The 23,816-nt window shown below is 38.7% G+C and overlaps 2 protein-coding genes across 2 annotated transcripts; one reads left to right on the top strand and one right to left on the bottom strand.

The window, feature by feature from the left end:
- Positions 1 to 7,940: 7,940 nt before the first annotated feature.
- LOC134802797 (uncharacterized) lies at positions 7,941 to 21,731 on the bottom strand. Its single transcript, XM_063775510.1, has 7 exons — positions 21,672 to 21,731; positions 21,447 to 21,582; positions 20,785 to 20,896; positions 19,818 to 19,977; positions 11,167 to 11,283; positions 10,518 to 10,658; positions 7,941 to 8,094 (listed from the first exon to the last, which is right to left on the bottom strand). Exons 1-7 carry the CDS (start codon positions 21,726 to 21,728, stop codon positions 8,026 to 8,028), a joined length of 792 nt encoding a protein of 263 aa, XP_063631580.1. The 5' UTR covers positions 21,729 to 21,731; the 3' UTR covers positions 7,941 to 8,025.
- Positions 12,683 to 15,539, top strand: LOC134802756 (differentially expressed in FDCP 8 homolog). Its single transcript, XM_063775446.1, has one exon. The coding sequence runs from the start codon at positions 12,999 to 13,001 to the stop codon at positions 14,322 to 14,324; it is 1,326 nt and encodes a 441-aa protein (XP_063631516.1). The 5' UTR covers positions 12,683 to 12,998; the 3' UTR covers positions 14,325 to 15,539.
- Positions 21,732 to 23,816: the final 2,085 nt, after the last annotated feature.

Genomic DNA, 23,816 nt, shown 5'->3' with positions numbered 1-23,816 from the left:
TGTAAAATTATTGTGATACGTTTACAATTTAACAATATTGTCGAATTGTACACTTGTAAAGTTTCGTGGTATAGGCCCCTGAACTTCATTTTCTAGCAATAATGATTGAATGATTTTTCTAATAGTTTAACCCTTTACCAGGCTAAGGGATATATATTTCCCACATACGGATACGGCACTTCAACATGTGTTCTATTTTCGATGAGTAAGACTAACATTCGATTGTCATTTTTGAAGCCTGATAAAGGGTTAAATAGGCAATGTTCGTCGTGGCCAGTAGAATAGGATACTATGATATCCGTTTTTAATTATTAACCCATGATGAAACTATTATCAAAATCGTTCACCCAATTTACGTTATTGTTTCTACGGAACTTGCAATATTAACTGCCTTAAGTAGTTGTACAGTAAGCTGCAGAGCTATCTGACCCCCCTGCAAATGAATTTCTATACATGGGTCAGTTATCTATGCAGCTTACTGTACCAGTGGAGTTTTATCCAAAAAACATTAAATTACTGGTACTGGTACCTGTATACTAAATACTGCACAATCTTGTTTCAGTACACAAACTAGAATAATCTATACGCTTAGAATAATTGACGAATACGATTTTTTTACAATGGATTATGTTGGAATAGAAAGGTATATTATACGAGAACCAAGGTAACTTGGAAGATTTTAGGGAAAGGCGTTTTGTACAGTGACAATCAGATGTGGTCGAGATTTCTTGTTGTCAATGAGTGCATTCAGGTATTGATGAGTACATTGGACGTGCTCACAAATATCTGAACACTATTGTCAAGGCGTTAGAGCGCGTGTTCAGTTATTTGTGAACACCTTGGCCGCTCCGATATATCTGATGGTGACTGTATAAAGACAGTGCTACGGAATAAGTATCGAGATTCGAGAGAGTATCGATATACACTGGATTAACAATATTTGTAAATTTTGTATTGAGATGCATAATATTAATTTGTTACGTGTTGTAGCCCAAAAGTCAGGGCTACAACACGTCAAAAAACCGGGCAACTGCGAGTAGGACTCGCGCACGAAGGGTTCCGTACCATAATGCAAAAAACGGCAAAAAAAAAAACACGGTCACCCATCCAAGTACTGACCCCGCCCGACGTTGCTTAACTTCGGTCAAAAATCACGTTCGTTGTATGGGAGCCCCACTTAAATCTTTATTTTATTCTGTTTTTAGTATTTGTTGTTATAGCGGCAACAGAAATACATCATTTGTGAAAATTTCAACTGTCTAGCTATCACGGTTCGTGAGATACAGCCTGGTGACAGACGGACGGACGGACGGACAGCGGAGTCTTAGTAATAGGGTCCCGTTTTACCCTTTGGGTACGGAACCCTAAAAATCAAGTTTCGGTCTTGTAGGATTCGATTATGTTGTGGTCCTATCAAAAATAGGTAGTTTTCGATACTTACTGGTGCATTTTGCTACTAGTCCAGTCCATTGCTCTACCTTTGGATCGAGAGAACTAGAGACCAAGCTAAGTTGGCAGCGATTTTAATAGCCCAGGCGATGCCAGTGTTATTTACACGTCATAATCTCATAGGAGTTTGACGTTTAAGTTAACACTTGCACCGTCTGGGCTATCGAAATCGCTGCCAACTTAGCTTGGTCTAACTCTACAAGTAATTTAAAGAAATCCAGTGTATGCATGGCCTGCGAAGGATTTAGAGTAACATACAATTTGGTTTCGCCAAAGTAGTCAGAGATGTAGATTTCATTTAATACTTAGGAATTAATTATGAGTACGAGATAATGTTAAGGTAACGTAAGGGTGCTGGGCCGAGCAGCGATCTTGGACTTACTGTACTTTATGTGATTCAACAAATCTATTTTTCGATATTCTCTGCTCAATTATTGCAAGAGTGACAGAGATGGGGACAGAATTTCGAAAAAGGATTGTGCTGTTATAATCTATGCTTCTATTTCATCAATATGACAATTCTCACCATACATATGTAGTGATTAATTAGGCATAATTGTTTTCCATCGTTCTCGGAAACGTTCGTATTTGTCACGCTACTTCAGTCAACCTCAGTACTTTTTGTACCGAGACTGACTGAAATAGCAAGACACGTTCGTAAGTTTACGCGAAAATACGATGGAAAATAATTATGCACTACATCTGTGACAATAGTCAGATGGTAAAATAGGGGTGAGGCGGGGTAAACTGGTCGCGTATGAGAAACATCACATTTACTCCAACGGGTGCCACTTACCCCAACTGACAATGTTAATTTTGTATTCTATTTTATAATGTCGGAATATGTATGTCATGTTTAGATCGACTAGGACGTGTGAGCGAACTTAAAATCTATTTTAATGGCATATAAGCGCAAAATTGCATGCGGCAGTGCAATAATGTAAGGTTGGATATGACGCGTAGATTTTGTAAGAATTGCTATAAAATATTAGAATTAAAGTTTCTTAGAATGCTCGGGAACGATTTGTATAAATTTTGGGTTTCATTATGTTCGACAGTCTCGTCACTGTTTTTGTATAAAAATATTTATGAATATTGTATTATATGTAAAATATCTGTTATCAAAAGAGCGAACTTGACGCAAATATGATTTCGCTGTTTACAATATTCTTTAAATATTTTATACCTATGTACGGGCATAATTTCTTTAACTGAAACCTTGTGTCAAAAGTAACCATGTTTGTATATTTTCAATGAAATTGTAGAACAATTGGTTATGAGTTTAGTTTAAATTAAACAACTTACGTTCAGTATGATTAATTTTATTTCTAGATTATTACATGGAATGGCGGCGGCTGCTGCATACAGAAATTATGTAATCTCGAATAAATTGAAATTTAATTTCCTTGAATCGTTTTATTTTATTCTACTTTAATATCAGAAACAATTACAACTTTATCGATTATTATTTTTCTGGACAAATATGTAGAGTTCGACCAAGCTAAATCTGCAGCGAACTTGATAGAACAGAGCGAAGTGTTATCATAAACGCTAAATAAGTATCTATAAAATTATGACGTTTAAAATAACACTTCCACGCTCTGTGTTACCAAATTCGCTGCAGAGTTAGCTTGGTCTAACTCTAATACGCATTGAATATTTGTCCAGGGAAATCAGAATCTTTGTAATTGAAATATCTTCCATGTTTTATTAATTAAGTAGAGTCACACACAACACCACCTTTCCGCTATCTGGACATATATGGCACTCTAAAGTCTCTAAACTCTAATAATGTAAAACATGGAAGATATTTCGATTAGTCTAAATTATCCCCCTGCGCCTTTTTACTTTATATTAGACGCGCGAAATTGCTAACTGTTAGTCTGTCTGTATCTGTTATACTATGCCTACTAGACCTATTTCAATGTGTAATTTCTTCCTTAACCCTTTACCAGGCTGACATTTCAAAAATGACAATCGAACGTCAGTCTTGTTTATCGAAAATAGAACACATGTTTGAAGTGCCGTATGTGGATATATATTTCCCACATATGGCACTTCAAACGTGTTCTAATTTAGCCTTAGCCTGGTAAAGGGTTAAGTGGATAACAGCAGAATAGGCAAATACCGTGTAGGTACATCTGCAGAAACGGCAGGACGGACATAGAATAAATGTATATCTTATAGTTATTAAATACTTTAAACTTTTCCTAACTCATCGCCCTTGTGATGGGAAAAGTGCTTTTACTGAACACATAATATTTATAAATAGATAATATTTATAGGTAACTAAATTAGCATTAAATAAAACTACTATAAATTAAACTAATATTAGGTACATAAAACTATGTTTAAATTTAAGACATATAGTATTCCGAATATACAATCCACTTCTCTAGACTCTAGGATAGTATTATGGCCAGTTGCAACAACCACACTTAACAGACTGATCAACATCACTCAACAGAGTATGAAAATTCCCATACAATAAAATTTAGCGAACACTAACGGTGACCGACGGTTTGGTGCCACCGGGCAGTGGCGGATTTGCAGTCTTTGCCGCCCTAGGCTAGGCCCCAGGCCCTGTAGTAAGCACTAGCCGCCCCTTTCTCACGACCCACCATAGATTGCCGCTCCTAATATCTGGCCGCCCTAGGCCCGGGCCTACTGGGCCTTAAGGGAAATCCGCCACTGCCACCGGGGTCGGTGAACATTGTTTATTGGAATATAATACTTTGGAAAACTCGTTACGAAATTAAACTAGAGTGAGACCAAGCTAAGTTGACAGCGATTTTGATAGCCTAAACGTTGGAAGTGTTATTTTAAACGTCATTCTTCTATGAGATTATGACGTGTAAATATGCATTGCATTTACTATGAATCGCTAAATATTGCTTTATTTTTTATCTACAATTACATAATTATGAGTAGGTACTTAATCTAATTAGTGCGTTTTCATTTTATTAGCCTACAATTATCCATCTAATATATACATATAACTTGCAAGAATTATGATTAATCCAAGGCAAATTATTAATACTTAATAAGTAATATAAAGGCAATAAATACTTTAAATGTAATGAAAGTCTTTTAAGTGTCATTAAATATTACAATAAGCAGTCTGTTTGATTTAGCTTATTTTTGATCGAAAATTAACTAATATTCTATTGTTTGATGATTATTTGTTAGGCCTTTTTGCCTTGACTAGACCTGGTAAATTAACTTTGCCCACCTGGGCAAAGTTACAAGGCGTTGGCAAAGTTGTCAATCCACTGTTTACAAATAGAAGAAATAAATAAGAGCTTTAACGTCTATATGCCTAAATACATTAATGATTTAATTAAACTACTTTATTGCACATGAATGACCTTAATTTCTTAAGTATGAATTAAGCACCTCACGACGTGCCTACTTTTAACCTTCTGGCAAAATTGTAGGGCATTTAAGCATTCTTAGGTCGGCAATATTTTAACCCCCCAAGTAACAATTTGTGGTACTATAGTGGTCAATAGAACGTTTCCTAAATACCACCTAAGGTCCTATAAAAGACCTAAGAAGGTTGTATAAAGCCGAAATGGCGTATCTTTAGTGCCATTCAGTGATATAGTAGACCTGTAGCAGTGTCAGCCGTGACGTTTTAGGTCTATAAAAGTGATGTAATGCATGACTCTTGTGCTAATTTGTTGTCAGAAACGCCATTATAGTGTTAATTTATACTATAGTAGCATTTGAGATTCCATTATAGTGCTTGTTTTATACTATAGTAGTATTTGAAATTCTATTATAGTGCTTTTTTATACTATTGTAGAATTCATAGTTCCTTTACTACTTGTTGTGTGTTTACTTCACAAAAACGGTACTAAGTAAAATGGTGATAAATAAAGACGTTATATTAATATGCGCCATTTAGATGTCGAATAATTCGGTCTTTAGTGCAAAAAGTATATGGGACGGAAGTTTTACCGTTAGAATAGTATTAGGTTAATGAGGAATTTTAAATGCCCCCTCGATTTATTTATGTTTTTAATAAAATAATTTAATAAAATATATGATATTCACCATAGTTACTACTATACAGCCAAGAAGTAAATCCGACGCTTTTATAGGCTAACTATAGAACTTAGGACGAAATATTCACCGCCATCATGATTAAAATTAGGGTTCCAAAAGAATTTTGCTGTGACCCAGTTGCACCTACAAACTCTTTAGAAAGATATAGGATTTTTTTTTAATTTAGATGTAGTCATTACTGTTGTTTCCTTTTTCAATGAGATTGGTAAAAAAAATGTGCTAATAATGGATGTCGATAAATATCTAAACCGTCACGATTTTATGCTTGTATTAAATCATTGATGATAAATCTCACCTACAATCACTAATATCACTGGGGTCTTTTTTATCAATTCATTAAAATATAAAAATATTTTGTACGGAACCACATTATGTGGCTTAGGCCTGAACTTATATAAGCAAGATATAAGTAGCCATTACAGATCAAATTGATCATTTACAAGTAGTCGTTTTCTACCTTTATGTATCTAACTCGGTTTATAAAAGACATAAAAACTCAGCTATAACGCTGTTGTCTTTTAAAAGAAAAAACAAAACCACTATACAACAGTTTTGTGATATAAAAGAGTCATTGTGACGTTTACAGCGATGAGATATAATAGGGATTTTAAAACTACTAAAGCGCTTTTTAACGCTATAAATATGTCCCAAAAACGCTACTATAGAGCAAAACAGTTCTATAATAGTGTTCATATGACTACTAAAGTATTATGTACTATAGCAGTGATCTCTAAAGCCACTATATCCTATAATCGTTGTATAGTTGGGTTTTTGTCACTGTTTAAACACAAAACTATAGCGGCTTGCAGGGAACCTTAATAGCGCAAACTACTAAAGTATTATGTACTATAGCAGTGATCTCTAAAGCCACTATATCCTAAAATCGTTGTATAGTTGGGTTTTTCTCACTGTTAAAACACAAAACTATAGCGGCTTGCAGGGAACCTTAATAGCGCAAACTACTAAAGTATTATGTACTATAGCAGTCATCTCTAAAGCCACTATATCCTAAAATCGTTGTATAGTTGGGTTTTTGTCACTATTAAAACACAAAACTATAGCGGCTTGGCAGGGAACCTTAATAGCGCAAATTAGTTGCATAAAAGTGATTCCAAATACTATTATACAGTAATATTGCTCTATAGTGATTATATTTGAACCTGTTATAGTACACGCCTGTAACGGCTCTATAAAATGATGATGTAAACCTTTACATCAATTGCTTATAGAATATATATTATTAGCTGTATAAGCCTATAGAGCAAAAAGGTGTTGCCAAGCGCTTTTATACGACAGGTGGTCATCTCTGAAACCTTAATACGACGTCTATACAAGCTTTTAGCGATAAAAACTAAAATTATAGGACTAAAATGTTACTTGGGCCTTTTCCAGGCATAGTGCACATAGCGACCACATACTCGCCATTAGAATTTCAACCTTAGGAATCCGATTTAAGGTTCATATTCGATTGGTCTTTCATGGGAAAAGTTACTTATCATTAAATGAATCATCAAAGCTGCATACATTTTAATATATTTGAATTTTTTGGAAAAACCTTGTAGTTTGGTGCGGCATGGAAAAGGGTTAAGCAAATGAGTCAGTCACAGGCAAAATCAAATCACATTATGATTGGAAAACAGTGTTATACCCTGAAAGAGCCGCAAAAAAACGAATCTGGTTGAGAAATGAGACTATTGTAGAGGAGAACAGCAGGTTTCGGACTTTCGGCATAAACATCATGTTTCGGTCGAAACCACAGAATAACTAATTCGAAACTAGAGCAAAACCGAATCTTCGGTTTCGGTCGGACGTTCTGTAGCCAGCTTAGAGAATATAACCAAACGGAGTGGTCATTAACAGGCGTTCCCCTCTGTCGAAAATAGGCGGCCAATGGTCAACCACATGTATGGACTGGCGTTTATCTGACATGACTATGTTTACGTTACGTATACATTTGATGTGCCCCTCCCCCGCAAAAAACGGCAGACTATTTTGTACCGAAAATTATAGACATGGCGTCTCCGTTGGTTATATCCTCTAAGGTAGCCAGAGTTAAATTTAAATAAAATAGGGCAGCCGTATTAACCCTTTTCCAGGCATATTACGATTTATCAACCACATACGCGCCACTAGAATTTCAACTTTAGCATTCCGATTTATGATTCAAATTAAATTGCACTTTCGGGAAATGTGACTTGTCTTCAAATGAATCATCAAAGCTGGATTAATTGGAATATATTTGGATTTTTCGGGAAAACCTTGTAGACGGCCTGGAAAAGGGTTAAATACAGATAAGGCGGCGAATAAAGGTGATGGTATTTCTTAAGCTAGGGCAATGCCCCAAAGACCCCCCCTCCCTTTCCCCCTAGCTACGGCCCTGCTAATTGTTGCCCAAGCTGAAACACAGACGCTTCTCGCTCGCACGTTCAATGACCAACGGTCAGGGAAAGCACGATGACCCAACTTGAGGTCAGGGTCGGGGTCAAACACGCCCGTTTTGCTGTCCTACTGGATACAGCAGTGGAAGGGATGGGTGAGCAGATAGTTGAGGACTATCGGCGTGCCGGCTGCGACCTGAAATCAAACATTATAACTCGTACTAGTCGTAACCACAGTGCAAAAAGTAACAGTGGACCGACGCCTTTGATGTTTGCGTAAATGCCGACGCCGCACAAGAAGACAGTAGGGTTGTCACAGACTTTTACACAACTGCCCAAAAAACTGCACAATTCAAATAAGACACGTTAGCCCTGTAAGTAGTACCGAGCTACTAACAATGGCGATGTATGCAGCTCGGGTGCGCGGGACCCACCCCTCGCCTCTCGCACCCCGCACGATTACCCTGTCTAGACGGCTTCGTCGAATGACTGTATTATTTTATAGACTGTGGTATGAACTAAACCAGTGGTGGGCAAACTTTCTTCATGAGGGGCCAAAACTTTAAGGAATTTCAGAGGAGGGCCAGATTTACAGCAAAAATGTATTTTTATTATATTGCTGGCCATATTATACATTTTTTTAAATGACCGGCGGCGGGCCAGATAAACCCTTTCGCGGGCCGGACCTGGCCCGCGGGCCGTACTTTGCCCACCACTGAACTAAACGAAGACACAGTGTCAACAAATACCTAGAAATAACCAACAGGATTCTTGAGTGGCTACGATCCTGACAATGACCAGTGTAGGTGGCATTGGTCCATCTGCCAATCTGCTGATTAATTTCGCATCGGTTGCTTCAAGGCAAGCAGGACCAGTTGTTGTGAAGGTCCTTTATTAGAGGCAGTACAGTAACGTCTTTACCATAAGGGCACACGGGACCCGTGCCCAGGGCCCCCATCCTCAGGGGGCCTCGAAGGAAGGGCAGTAACAGTATATTTGATTACCCATAATAAATAAAAGATCATAAATAGTACAAAAATGTTAGTTTGATTAGCTTTCTTTACTTTCCAAAAGGATCCCAAATTCTTATGTGCCCAAGGGCCCCAGCATAGTTGAAGACGGCCCTGATTAGAGGTCCAGGTCTCTATTAGAGGACTTCACAACAACTGGTCCTGCTTGCCTTGAAGCAACCGATGCGAACTTAACTTCAGCAGTGAAGCATTTTAGGGTGGTATTCCATCTGTCCAATATCTTGGTCCAATGTAATTGCGTCTCACTCTCTCATTAAGCAAAATGTGAGATATAATACACATTGGACAAAGGAATTGGACAGGTGCAATACCACCCTTATGTACCACCTTACTACCTTCTCTCGAGGTGCGCGTCCGCTTCAGGCTCCGTGTTACCGGACACGTTGTCCGACGAGACGGACTTCTCTTTAGTGAAACTACTGAGCAACTTGTACCTACCTCCATCTCGAGGTGCGCGTCGGCTTCAGGCTCCGTGTTATCGGACACGTTGTCCGACGAGACGGACTTCTCTTTAGTGAAACTACTGAGCAACTTGTACCTACCTCCATCTCGAGGTGCGCGTCGGCTTCAGGCTCCGTGTTATCGGACACGTTGTCCGACGAGATGAACTTCTCTTTAGTGAAACTACTGAGCAACTTGTACCTACCTCCATCTCGAGGTGCGCGTCGGCTTCAGGCTCCGTGTTATCGGACACGTTGTCCGACGAGACGGACTTCTCTTTAGTGAAACTACTGAGCAACTTGTACCTACCTCCATCTAGAGGTGCGCGTCGGCTTCAGGCTCCGTGTTATCGGACACGTTGTCCGACGAGACGGACTTCTCTTTAGTGAAACTACTGAGCAACTTGTACCTACCTCCATCTAGAGGTGCGCGTCGGCTTCAGGCTTCGTGTTACCTGACACGTACGTTGTCCGACGAGACGGACTTCTCTTTAGTGAAACTACTGAGCAACTTGTACCTACCTCCATCTCAAGGTGCGCGTCAGGTTCAGGCTCCGTGTTATCGGACACGTTGTCCGACGAGATGAACTTCTCTTTAGTGAAACTACTGAGCAACTTGTACCTACCTCCATCTCGAGGTGCGCGTCGGCTTCAGGCTCCGTGTTATCGGACACGTTGTCCGACGAGACGGACTTCTCTTTAGTGAAACTACTGAGCAACTTGTACCTACCTCCATCTCGAGGTGCGCGTCGGCTTCAGGCTCCGTGTTACCGGACACGTTGTCCGACGAGACGGACTTCTCTTTAGTGAAACTACTGAGCAACTTGTACCTACCTCCATCTAGAGGTGCGCGTCGGCTTCAGGCTCCGTGTTACCGGACACGTTGTCCGACGAGACGGACTTCTCTTTAGTGAAACTACTGAGCAACTTGTACCTACCTCCATCTCGAGGTGCGCGTCGGCTTCAGGCTCCGTGTTATCGGACACGTTGTCCGACGAGACGGACTTCTCTTTAGTGAAACTACTGAGCAACTTGTATACCTACCTCCATCTCGAGGTGCGCGTCGGCTTCAGGCTCCGTGTTATCGGACACGTTGTCCGACGAGACGGACTCCTCTTTAGTGAAACTACTGAGCAACTTGTGCCTACCTCCATCTCGAGGTGTGCGTCGGCTTCAGGCTCCGTGTTATCGGACACGTTGTCCGACGAGACGGACTTGTCTTTAGGCTCGTCCGCGTCCAGCAACATGTCGGTGGACGCGTTGTCTTCAGGCACAGTGTCTATGAATACCTGGAATTTAAATGAGAGATCTTTATACACAGATCTAGAGACAGAGGAAGACCAAAACGGAGATGGTGACACGACCTTGACACATTTTGTAAAGAGTGGCGGGAGTGTGCATCGGATAGGACCAAATGGCGGGAAAGAGGAGGCCTTTGCCCAGCAGTGGGACTGTCCTATAGGCTAAGAATAAAAAATCTTTATACACGCTTATGTTGGTTTGGACACGTGGAAAGAATGATTAAAAGGCTAACAAAGAGAGTGTATAAGGGAGAAGTAGAAGTGGGAGTTGGAAGGGGTAGACCTCGGTGAACTTTCTCTGATCAGATCGGGGAAATCCTGAAGAAAGGCCAGGTCAAGAGGACCCTAAACCGGCGAGCGTGTATGAGGAATGTTATGAAAGTGAAGGAAGCGAAAGAGGTATGTCAGGATCGTAGCAAGTCGAAATCCGTGGTCTCTACCTATCCCTCCTAAATAAGCGTGATTATATGTATGTATGTAACCCTTTTGGTCATACCTCATCATCATCATCATGCTGACACTTATTGACCTGGCTCGCGTAAAGAGCCGCATAATACTCGTACTCGTCATCTTCCGAGGATTCCTCATCCTCGTCGCATTCGAAGTAGCGGCTCTGAAACAGTGATAAATAAATTATTAACCCTTTACCAGGCTAACATTTCAAAAATGAGAATCGAATATCAGTTACTCAGCGAAAATAGAACATATTATTTATTTATTTATTTAGAAATTTAAATCATGGCCTATATCAAATACCTTACAGTAATAATACCTACACCTACCTATACCTATACCTACATATGTATTTTATAATATAAACTTAAAACTAAACACTAATTAGGCGACAAAACGTAAACATATGTTTGAAGTGCCGTATGTGGGAAATATATGTCCATTAGCCTTTTGTTTTGACGGAGTGGGAATGCATTTACGCACGGCGTGTGGGACTCGCCTCGAGGGGGGGAGAATTTGGCCCTACCCACTAAACCCACTCCGGCGTTTCACCCTCTTTGCCGTTCGTGAGGGCGCACTGGGATCGATGTCATTACATTAGCTTGGTAAAGGGTTAAGCAGAAACTTCTGCAAACGATACCATAAAGCTTAGAAATAAGTGGAAAAATTAATTATCTCAAGCGAGACAAGAACTCGCTCCTCTGGATCACTAGCCCATGGATCTGCCAACTGAGCTACTGAGACTTCACTCAATGACAGCGAATCCACCATATCACTCATATACTTACGCCCAAATTAGTGTTTTTTTTTTATATAACATATTTCAACTATAACACTGTATTTTTTATTATTTACGTTGTTGGAAAACAAGCTTACGGTCCGTCTGATGGAGAGCGGTCATTGCAGCCTAAGGACGCCTGCAACAACCAGAGATTCACATGCGCGTTTAAGGATACCTGTACACTACGTTTTTTATCCTAATCTTTCTAGCACCCATGATTGACATATAGATAGTACTATCGACTGGTATGCCTAAAAAATACAGTATCCAGCTAGTCAGCTACCTAATCCACCCTACATAAAAAACATTTTTTACGTTATATTTACTCTGCAATGAACATATATGTTCCGTCTTCTTGACCTAATAATATATTTAGCTCATTTTATGTAAATATAGACGTCATGAAAACGGAATACATGAATAATTAGAATTGTTTATATTATATTATTCAAACGTTTTCAAACAAGGCATCAATGTGCACTGTTCATTATTGCGTTATGTTGGTATAAATACGTTTCGTTCCACTTCACAAACTTAACTAAAGTTACGATTTATACATTGAAAATAAATTATATTTTAATCTTTAACTTTAAATACATACTTTAGTTTAATAAATTGTAAATATTTAAATAATATATTACCTATTTATTTAAAAGCTTTACCGTTTGAACTTTTACTCATAAATATAATTTAGTGAAACGGAACGTATTGATCAGTTAGTCCAACATAACGACGCGAACCATTCTGTCAATGTTCTGTCATGTCAAACTTATATCACGCCCCTTTTCGTCTAAATTACTAAAAAAACACTTTGCATCTAAATTCTATCTTATTCCAATAGCATTAAAGATGTTCAGTTGTCGACTTTATCGTGTAACATAATAGAAAATAGTAAAAATAGTCTCAGTCGTATTAAAAAATGACGACACTAGGGAAATATTTTCAATTGGTCAAAACAAAGGGAAATACTATTGAAGACGCATGAATGGACTGCGTTGCGTAGTGTGTTAAAACTAGGCGAACGCCCCACCAGACTTTAATTGTGTCACAGAAACAGTTAAAAGATCTAGTTAATGTGATTATAGTGCTCAACAATGGCTGCAGCGTTCGACTCGCCGAAATACCGAAACAGTTTAATATGCTGCAGCCCAGGAACTGCGGACGCTTACTCGAAATCATCCTCATCGACCTCGGGTTGTGTCTCAGCTGATGAGAGCTACGATTCCTTAAATCAAGTACCTAAAACGATCGCGATAAAAAAATTAAAAATTCATAGCACAGCGACGAAGGAAGAAGTCGAAAAGGCGATAAAACAATGCAAGGAATTAATTCTAAACAGCCAACAGTGTTCCGATGAGCGTAAATGGCTGGTTAGATATCTAGTCGAGCTGCGATTACGTCTAGAAGATATTAAGGACACGGATGGACAGCCTAGATTAGGCGTGTGCATAAAAGGTCACCATTTTAAGCAACAAACGACGCCTCAGAACAGAAAACAGTACTGCGACCATTGTAGTGGTGTAATATGGAGTATTGTACAAAGCTCGTATATTTGCAGCGACTGTGGCTATTTATGTCATTACAAATGTGTAGACTACATTTGCAGAGTCTGTGCGCATGTTGTTATGACGGATAAGGGGCAGTTTGAGATGGATATCTGTCCGGAAAAAGGTTTAGCATCTCAAGACTATAAATGTGCTGAATGTGCAACAGCGCTGACCTTTAAAGACACTTGGAACGAGCCACGGCTATGTGACTATACTGGGTTATACTTCTGCGCAACATGCCATTGGAACGATCAATCCGCGATACCTGCTAGAGTTGTACATAATTGGGACTGGGACAAGCATTACGTATCACGTCTCGCCTTCCAGATGTTAAATCTAGCTTGGAATCTGCCTTACATAGATATAGAGAGCATCAATCTGAAGCTGTTTAACTTTATAGCGGAACTTGAATGGGTGCATAAGATGCGGAAAGACCTTGAATGGATGAGGAGATACTTATGTGCCTGTCCAGAGGGCTCCGCTCTTCTTTCACCATTGTTTATGCAGCTAGGTGACATAAATAAAAAGTACAGTATGGCACATTTGCAAGCGATTAATGACGGGACTCTAGAAACAAAGCTAACAGAGTTGACTGAAGTCTGCCGCACTCACATAACCAACTGTAGTTTATGCTCAGGAAAGGGCTATTTATGTGAAATTTGTAGTAATAATGAGATTATCTATCCATTTGACAGTGGGGCCATAATGTGTAACAAATGTAACACCATGTTACACCGTGTCTGCTGGCTCCGCAAGGGACAGAAATGCCCTAAATGTGTCCGTCTAGAAGAACGTAAGAAACTACATGTGGTTACCGACGAAGCTGACACAACCGCTGAACACGAATATGACATCGACAAATTTGTTGAATGATTTGACATGTATATTTTATTTTCTACAGATGTAGTGCATATTTTCCATTGTATTTTCACGGAGATGTACCCCTCTTGCTATTTCAATCAGTCTTGGTACAAAAAGTACTGAGGTTGACTGAAGTAGCATGACAAATATGAACCTTTCCGAGAATATGATGGAAAACAATTATGCACTACTTTTGTACCTTATTTTTGCCAAACTAACATTTATAAGTCATTGAACTTGTAAAATATACATGCAATTTTGTAAACTAACATTTTAAATGGTGCTGTACATTTTAGCAATAAAATATGTTCAAAGCTTTAAATAAATGGCTTAATTAATTATGAAAAGAGGTTCACAACTTGGAATTACTTTTAGCTTCCTCAAATATAGTTTAGACTAAAATATTAACTCACTTTTATATTTTAAATTATACTATTTAATGATTAATGATCTAAACCATGTATTAATTGATACATATAATTAAAAAAAAATCATTTTATGTTATTTAATTTTGGCTTTTTGTGTAAGTATAATCTTTTGACCACTAATAATTTGTTTATTGTACTTTCAATGTATTTAACTATTTTTTATTTACTTTTTTTTGACATAAAAATTATTTATGGCCTGGCGCTGATCTAAAAGTCCTCATCAGAGATATCAGACCAAAAAAAGATACTCATAATCATCTGAATATGATTACCATCAAGGATTTACATAGCACATTGTGTTCAATCAATAATTCTAGAGCATACATCTATTATCTATATTTGATGATATTGTTAAAATAAAATAACATCAGCCTTGCTTGAATTTATATGTAGATTTAAAAATTGGACTTCCAATAAAGGTTGACACGGTAGAATGTAAACATTTATTTATAGTGACATTGTTGTGTTTATGTATTTGTATTAGCCAGGGGTCGGCAAACGGCGGCTCTTTGAATGTACAATTACGGCACTTTAAGCCAAAAAATGACACTTGAGAGTTCTTAGACCACTGAAAGTAACACTTGTGGATCTTTGAGCTACATATTATTGCTGATCTTTGCTGGGCTTGGCTCTTTCTAAAAAGTTTGCCGACCCCTATATTAGACCATACAAATGTCAAGGGAATAGACGGCCTGTGATTTTGTATGTATGTTGTTCCATTATCTCATATGTTAATGTTAAGTTAGATATTTTGTTAAATTTATATTTACAGTAAAATATTAAAACTATTACAATAAAATTGTATTTAATTCAATGAATCAGTACAACCAATTCTCCATCAAACATAGTGCCCATTTTCCTCACTGGATATTGACATTGTGGAAAATAATTTTACAGCACAATTTGATGTAGGTAGTATACCTATATTCCTTCCACGGCGGGAAGAAGTTGATAACTCGAGATATTCTATTGAAGAAATATGAACTTAAAATAAAATTACTTAAGGTTCCAATTTCTTTAATTTTTTCCCGCCAGTTATCATGTTCTTCACGCTTTAACCATAGCTTTGCCTTTTCGTTTGACTTTTTTCGATCTGTCTTCTTCATGAACCAGGTTGGCATAGGATATTTTTTAGACAAGACTTAAAAAAAAACCGCTGTAGCTATAATGGCCTCTACTCATCTCACAGATACTAATTGCATGCGATTTCCGTTACATTCAGGGCCGGATTTCCGCCTAGGCCCAATAGGCTCGGGCCTAGGGGCCCAGGCAACCTAGCAATGGTTTTGAGAGGGCCCCTTCTCCCTCTCAAAACCATCCTAAAATTCCTAAATCTAGGGGCCCTAGTTCTCTAAACCCGGACCTGGTCACGTTGAAGCATTTGATCGATCACCTACTTAGCAATGATCGGCGAGGACTTGAGAGTAGAGGCCCTAGGTTTTATCTGTTCTAAAAATAGGTCACTGGGCCACTTGTAGAATATTCCAATGCTGTTGGTCACTAAACTCGGTCGGATCTTGTCTGGACACGTGCTAATCTGAAGGCCGGAAGATAACGCGGGGCGTATCATTAAATGCATATTGCAGTTTAATTAATACATAGAGAAATAAGCAAAGAGAGAGTGGTAACTCCATACATCAGCTTTCTTACCAAAACACGAGTTCTTCGAGCCAATCGTGCAGTCTAACGCAACAAAATAAATACAAAAATACTATAGTCTGTATCTTTAGGTATTTAAGAAAAAGTAAACAAACAATTTGTACATTTTCGGGGTAGTTATAACATTTATTGGTTAACCAACCAAATACAAAACCGCCTGGATTAGTCACTGAGCGACCTGACTTTAACCTACATTATTTGATCATGTACCTAATGTTTTGAACTGGCCTAAGGAACCATTTGAGGGTAGATTTTGTTTACTTTTTTTTAATACCTAAAGATACAGACTAATATAATAGTTGCGACCAATCGCGCGCGTGATGCTAACTCATCAACCAATCGCGTTGCGGCTTTCAGACTGCACGATTGGCTCTAATTCGTGTGCGTGACACTGACACCGCTGTACTGGTCCCATTCTCATTGCTCGTAAGGCCCGTCCTTAGATATATGCTATGTAATGCTCTTATCAATCACGCACGACACGTGTCTGGTCATTGTCTATCATATAACGGCTTATCTAACTATAGTAACTATTACATCATATTTATTTAAACTTTATTGCACATACAAATAAATTATAAGTGCAAACAAATGGCGGACTTAATGCCATTAGATAAGGCATTCATAAGGTATACAGGGTGGAAAGATAAGTCGGGCCCTGGAGCGAAACTACCTTAAATCCTTAAGCTGGCTCATTTTACTTAAAGGAGACATTCCTTTATTTTTAAAAAGAAACAAAACTGCATTCAAAGCATTTTTCTTTTTTTCTTCAATTTGGTTTGTCTATAAAAATCTTGAGTACTAAATATTAGATTTTATGGATATTTTGTACGACGGTAGCAAACTTTCGTCGTAACGACGTCCATTCACGGTCATTTCAGACGTAAATGACGTCGCTACTTTCGTCGTACACACGTACTAAATGACGAACATATGTCATAGCCTCACGACGTCTTATAGGACGTCTAATAGTAACGTAATATGGACGTCTTCCAACGTCGTTGGTAGGACGTCCAATAGTAACGTAATATGGACGTCTTCCAACGTCGTTGGTAGGACGTCCAATAGTAATGTAATATGGACGTCTTCCAACGTCGTTGGTAGGACGTCTTTTAGTAACGTAATATGGACGTCTTCCAACGTCGTTGGTAGAACGTCTTTTAGTAACGTAATATGGACCCGATGTCGTCAGGCCGTGGTTGACGTCAGCACTGCACTCGGCAGCACCCGCACTGTGCCGGACGGCGCCCACTGCCGTCGAATCCTAGAACCGAATAGCCAACTATCCGGTTCGAAGGACCATGTACGAGGTCCAAAAATAACACTCTGTATAAAACCACCACTTTATTACACTACTGTACACTGTCTACAACATTCACTATTGCTTTTGAATTGACGACCTATTGTTCCTCGAACCTAATATAAACCCGGAAAAATCTTAACACCGCGTTGTAGAACAGACGCGTTGGGAACAAAGTGCCACCTCTTGACTTATTTGGTAATTAATAATGATTGTGACCAAAAAGGTACGTCCTGATAGTGACCCCAAATAGACGTCAGTGAAACGTCAACTTTGTGACTAAAATAGTACGTCCTGATATTGACCCCAAATAGACGTCAGTAAAACGTCTACTCAGGACGAATAAATGACCGACCTTATTATGACCTATAAATGACGTCGCCTGTGCGTCGCTGACGTCAGTTTGCTACCTGGGAGACGAGTGTAAGACCTAATGTTTCTTGGAGAAATGTTATCATTAACATTAACTGTATCGACTAGTAGAATAAAATTGCGAGTTTTTATTTATTGGAATTATTAGTCGGTTCGAGCCCCGGGCGAGTCAAGCGAGTTTTAGAAAATCTTTGAATGCAGTTTTGTTACTTTTAAAAAATAAAGGAATGTCTCCTTTAAGTAAAATGAGCCAGCTTAAGGATTTAAGGTAGTTTTCCTCCAGGGCCCGACTTATCTTTCCACACTGTATATTAGGTACATCATACTTTATTCATACTTAGGTACTTACTTACTTGGTTGGCGGGCGCTTATTCATACAAAGTTCTTTTTTTTGAGTCGTCGATGTGAGTTATTCGGTCCTTGCGGACGGCCGGTTATGTTGTGTTTTGTGGTGATATTCATACAAAGTGATTTTGTTGTGTAGGTATGACCATACTCTGAGGGGTGAGTTGTTCGGTATGACTTATTTTACCCAGAGTATGGTCAGGTCAAGTCAAACAACAAAATCACTCTGTATCACAAAATCGAACCAGGGGTGGCCGGGGTCTCGGTGTCACATACGCGTTGCCGACCCTCTAAAAATCTGTATGTAGTCTCCATTCTTGAAGAACGTCTTTCTCTAGTTTTTTTCTGTTCCTTTTCCGTGGAACCACCCGTCATTATAAAAACTGCTAGACCGATTTCGATAAAATTTAAATGGGACTCTACCTTGGAAGGAATTTTCCAAATCGGTTCAGGCGTCTTTGAGTAATCGGGGAACATACATAAAAAACCGGGCAAGTGCGAGTCGGACTCGCACACGAAGGGTTCCATGCCATTATCTATAAAAACGGTCACCCATCCAAGTACTGACCCCGCCCGACGTTGCTTAACTTCGGTCAAAAATCACGTTTGATTTGTGGGGGGCTCCCACACACTCCACACACTTAAATCTTTATTTTATTCTGTTTTTAGTATTTGTTGTTATAGCGGCAACAGAAATACATCATCTGTGAAAATTTCAGCTGTCACAGATCACGAGATACAGCCTGGTGACAGACGGACACCCGGACGAACAGCGGAGTCTTAGTAATAGGGTCCCGTTTTACCCTTTGGGTATGGAACCCTAAAAATGTCCAATGCCAAAGACCGATTAATCCGTCACAGACCACAGAGCAACACAGACCTACGTGCATATGCATAAAGTTCAATTTCAGTTTTGACACTTCGGTGACGTGGCGTCCGAGTGACAGCTTTTGTGTTTAACCGCTCGTGCTAATATTGATACCCGAGCAAGCGAAAGATCACAAAATTGACACACGAGCGTAGCGAGTGGTTCGAAAAATGGAGTCTTGAACTCTTGAGCGTTGCGAGGGTTTCAAAGCACGACTTTGCCCCCGAGTGAAACACAAAATTGTTCACCACACCAACCCAAAGCAAATATTAATTGTAAGATATCAAACAAAATCAAACCACACGAAATCCAAATGTATTTTATTAAATATTTATCATTCAAAATCATCATTTAAAAGTCAATTCTACCAGCAAACATAAGAAAACAACTCAAAATTTGCATTTGATTACTTTGCCTCATATGTGAATAAAATGCAACTTCGCTATCAGTTTTTGAATGATCAAGAGAGCCTTTACCAGTTGGTGTGGTGTGTGGTGAAAACTAACTTGAACCATTATTACTTTATTACCTACCTGACATTCTAGACACCGGCAGGAGTCTCTGTAGGTGCACGTAGTGAGGACGGCCAAGTGTTTCAAATAGGTGTGCGACTGTAACCGACGTTTGCGTCGCGCGAGGGAAGTTATTGCGTTGAAGAAGTTCACGCGACGGCCTTTGGATTTTGGTGTGTCGCTGTTTACAAGAAAATAATAATATTAGAGTTTGGTTAGCCAATCGTGTTACTATATGCTATACGTGTGTTAATAGTGTGTTTAATACATAAATTAACCCGTCGAACGTCCACCATACAACAAATTGATGTAAAGCAATTTGACCCATATTGATCTGTAGTAACACATGTCTGATACTGAGTCGCTACGACCCAAACTGAGTTAGTATCACACGTGCGATACTAGGGCGATCCACGGGTACGATTACGGGACAGTCATACACAAATCGTTCTAGGTCTGCATTAAGAAAATAAGCTGTCATTCCATAGCATACTTTAGACTTTATTGCCAGATAAGGCTTTTTTGGCCAGACTATACCTATTGATAAAATTTTTCCTACATTTTTTTAACATAATGTTACTTTCGAAACATCCATCGAATCACATTTTGAAATCTTTATTTTTCAATTATTCTCCCTTTTTAGTGTCAACGTCCTGGATGGTTAGCATTAGGCAATTGGCACAATCGTAAAACTCGGAGTAACTCAGGGCTCAATATTAGGGCCTCTTCTCTTCCTTCTATTTGCTTATCTAATCTAATACCTTTAAACAAGCAACTCTTGTTTATTTATATATATATATTTCGGGGATCTCGGAAACGGCTCTAACGATTTCGATGAAATTTGCTATATGGGGGTTTTCGGGGGCGATAAATCGATCTAGCTAGGTCTTATCTCTGGGAAAACGCGCATTTTTGAGTTTTTATATGTTTCCCGAGCCAATCTCGGTCTCCCAGATATTTTACATCTAATAGACAAAAGAGAGGTCACCTGTCATTAACATTGCCGTTTAGTTGCGCCGGTCTCATGTCCTCGCATAGCGCCGTCTCGCTCGGCCGCCGTTTAGCTCGCCTCTTCACTCCCGTATCTTTGTCCTCATTTACTTTAACAATGTTAATATTAAAATTATATTATGGAATTGACTTGCAAATTCAAATACAAAACGTTGGGTTAGGGTGGTATTCCACCCGTCCAATGTGTATTTTGTCTCACATTTTGCTTAATGAGAGAGAGAGACGCAATGACATTGGACCAAGATATCGGACAGATGGAATACCACCCTTAATTACCAAGTGTTCCATTTAATTTTTTCTACATCCAAGGGACGGTCCGGTTGCTTAAGTAGGGATATAGTAAGGAATATACGTTAATATCGTTGTCTTTGCACCATCGCTCGTTGTTCTGCGAGTCCGTGTCTGGCCAGAGAGAGCTGGCTGTGGAGCCTGTTTGAGAAGAGTTCCCGTTTCCTGCATCCAAGGTTGCTTAAGTAGGGATATAGTAAGGAAGTACCGTTAATATCGTTGTCGTTACACCAGCGCTCGTTGTTCTGAGAGTCCGTGTCTGGCCAGAGAGCTGGCTGTGGAGCCAGTTTGAGAGGAGTTCCCGTTTCCTACATCCAAGGTTGCTTGAGTAGGGATATAGTAAGGAAGTACCGTTAATATCGTTGTCGTTGCACCAGCGCTCGTTGTTCTGAGAGTCCGTGTCTGGCCAGAGAGAGCTGGCTGTGGAGCCAGTTTGAGAAGAGTTCCCGTTTTCCACGTCGAAGGGGCGATCGGGTTGGTTGAGGACCTAAAAATTTCAGAGGAATAAATTTTGGCCAAATTAGGAATTTTAAACATATTTAATTTGCGGAAGCCAGATGCATTTATTATACCTACCTGATAATGTGCTCTAGTCCCCAAAAAAAACACCGCTCCAGAATTTCCGCCGTTCATTTTATTCCTAAAACAAATACATCCTATATATTTTATATATATATTTTATTCCTAATACATCCCGCAAAAACCGTAACGTAATACGTAAAAATGCCTCACATTGCCATAATTCTCATACTGCAACTCCAATAACTTCATAAATCTTCTCCATAAATGAAATGTAATTAGAATATAACCAAGTTACACTAAGTCCTGGTGATCCTGGTCATCGAAAATTCATGTTTATAGTTTGTTAGGGTTCCGTACCCAAAGGGTAAAAACGGGACCCTATTACTAAGACTCCACTGTCCGTCTATCCGTCTGACTGTCACCAGGCTGTATCTCATGAACCGTGATAGCTAGACAGTTGAAATTTTCACCGATGATGTATTTCATGTTGCCGCTATAACAACAAATACTAAAAAGTACGGAACACTCAGTGGGCGAGTCTGACTCGCACTTGTCCGGTTTTTTATTATCCATAACGAAGTAAGACGGGGAGTCGATATGCCATTTGTTTGTCTTTTTGCTTTACTTGGCAGGATCACTGCCGTGCCCCAAAATAATTGTCAAGGTCTTCACAATTCGAGTGATAAATACCTATTAAATGTACAAATTGTGGCGTCATTCTAGACAAATTATAACTAATGTAAAAACAATTATGAATATTAGAAAACACTAGGAACTAATAACACTTTATCGCACGAAAATCTAACCAAACGTTGGTAGTTATAACAAAATTAAAGTAACCTTATAATATATTAGCACTCACAGCTTATTATTTGTTTCAATAATTATTAATATACGTCTTAATTACGTAATATTTGAATATCTTTTTGTTATTTCAATATTTTTTGGGTTTTGTTGACAGATCCACTGAGTCAACTCACTGACGTTTGAAATGCGCGCGCAGGATATGCATTCTTTACGCGTACCGTGCTCAGGTTAATGTTATCACATAAAAACCAGTGTATGATGATCTTCGACTACGCCTAGGTTTAACGGGTCTTGTTTATGTTGGTTAAGCTATCCTCAACATTAGGCTGTCACTCGCTTCTGATTTGCGCGCATTAGGAATAACAGCCCAAATTCAGTGTTACCAGTAAATTAAAAGCCTACCCTTGTCAGTGGTAAAACAGTAAATTTATTTATTTATAAATTTCCAAAAAATAATGGAACGCAGTTTTAATACAAATTATTGTTTTGTATAAATTATAAAACCACAAACAATAAAATCACACCATAATCGTACCTAATACACAACACACACTACACACAAACAATTATTATCATTTTTTTTCTGTTTATCGATATGCACAATATGCAATGACAACTGCGTTACTACGAATTAATGTACTTGAACTTGTAAACGTTGATTTCATGAGTTTAATCACGTTTATTTGTTTAATTTATAAAATAATGCATCAATACTGAGAATATTTGACTTATTTTAATTAAATTTATGTAGGTACTCTTACAGTGACCAAAATTGCCCTTAAATAGGCATTGTTGAGTAGCCAACAATGAATTCAAATATATGCATGCTTAAAATTAAAAACATGGTTAAACTTAAATACAACTACTTAAAAAAAAATAACGATAAGACGTCCAAAAAAAGGAGTCAAATCTACCACATCAGCACTGTAAGCAGTCGTCCTCAAGTTCAAGCATTCGTCATTCTACAGCGTCGCGGGTATCCAAATACAGTCTAGCAATTTCTTCTAGTCGACAGAATGGCAAATGTTGAAGTCATGCAACATGAGACAGGGTCAGATTTTGGGTGTGTGTGCAATTACGTGAAGTGGCTGCACAGAACCGCTTTACTGTGAGGTACTGGACTCCCCGAACTGCTTGGCTCTAAGCTGTTTTATATACGAAGTGAGTTAAGAAACTTCGATAGCGCGATGCAGAACATCAGGTTAGGGTTACAAAACAGAGACATCTTATAGATCGTTTTTTTTTAGCATTAGAAAGAACTTGAAAGAAGGTAAGTGATCTTGACATGTCTTTTAATTGAAAAACGCTTTTTAAAACTCAGTAACTATTACTTATGAAAGCAGAAGAATATAAATGATCGTATTAGATTCATAATTGTTACATATTTGCCTT

The sequence above is a fragment of the Cydia splendana genome, chromosome 25, assembly GCF_910591565.1.
Source record: "Cydia splendana chromosome 25, ilCydSple1.2, whole genome shotgun sequence".
NCBI lineage: Eukaryota > Metazoa > Arthropoda > Insecta > Lepidoptera > Tortricidae > Cydia > Cydia splendana.
This window is presented reverse-complemented; position numbering and strand designations above follow the sequence as displayed.

Bases quoted from the DNA above. Each gene is read 5' to 3' on its own strand.
- LOC134802756 (XM_063775446.1), top strand. From the start codon at position 12,999: ATGGCTGCAGCGTTCGACTCGCCGAAATACCGAAACAGTTTAATATGC.
- LOC134802797 (XM_063775510.1), bottom strand. From the start codon at position 21,728: ATGAACGGCGGAAATTCTGGAGCGGTGTTTTTTTTGGGGACTAGAGCA. The intron at 20,897-21,446 runs GTACTTCCTTAC...ACATTGTTAAAG, and splicing joins CAACGACAACGATATTAACG to TAAATGAGGACAAAGATACG. The intron at 10,659-11,166 runs GTATGACCAAAA...TTTAAATTCCAG, and splicing joins AGCATGATGATGATGATGAG to GTATTCATAGACACTGTGCC.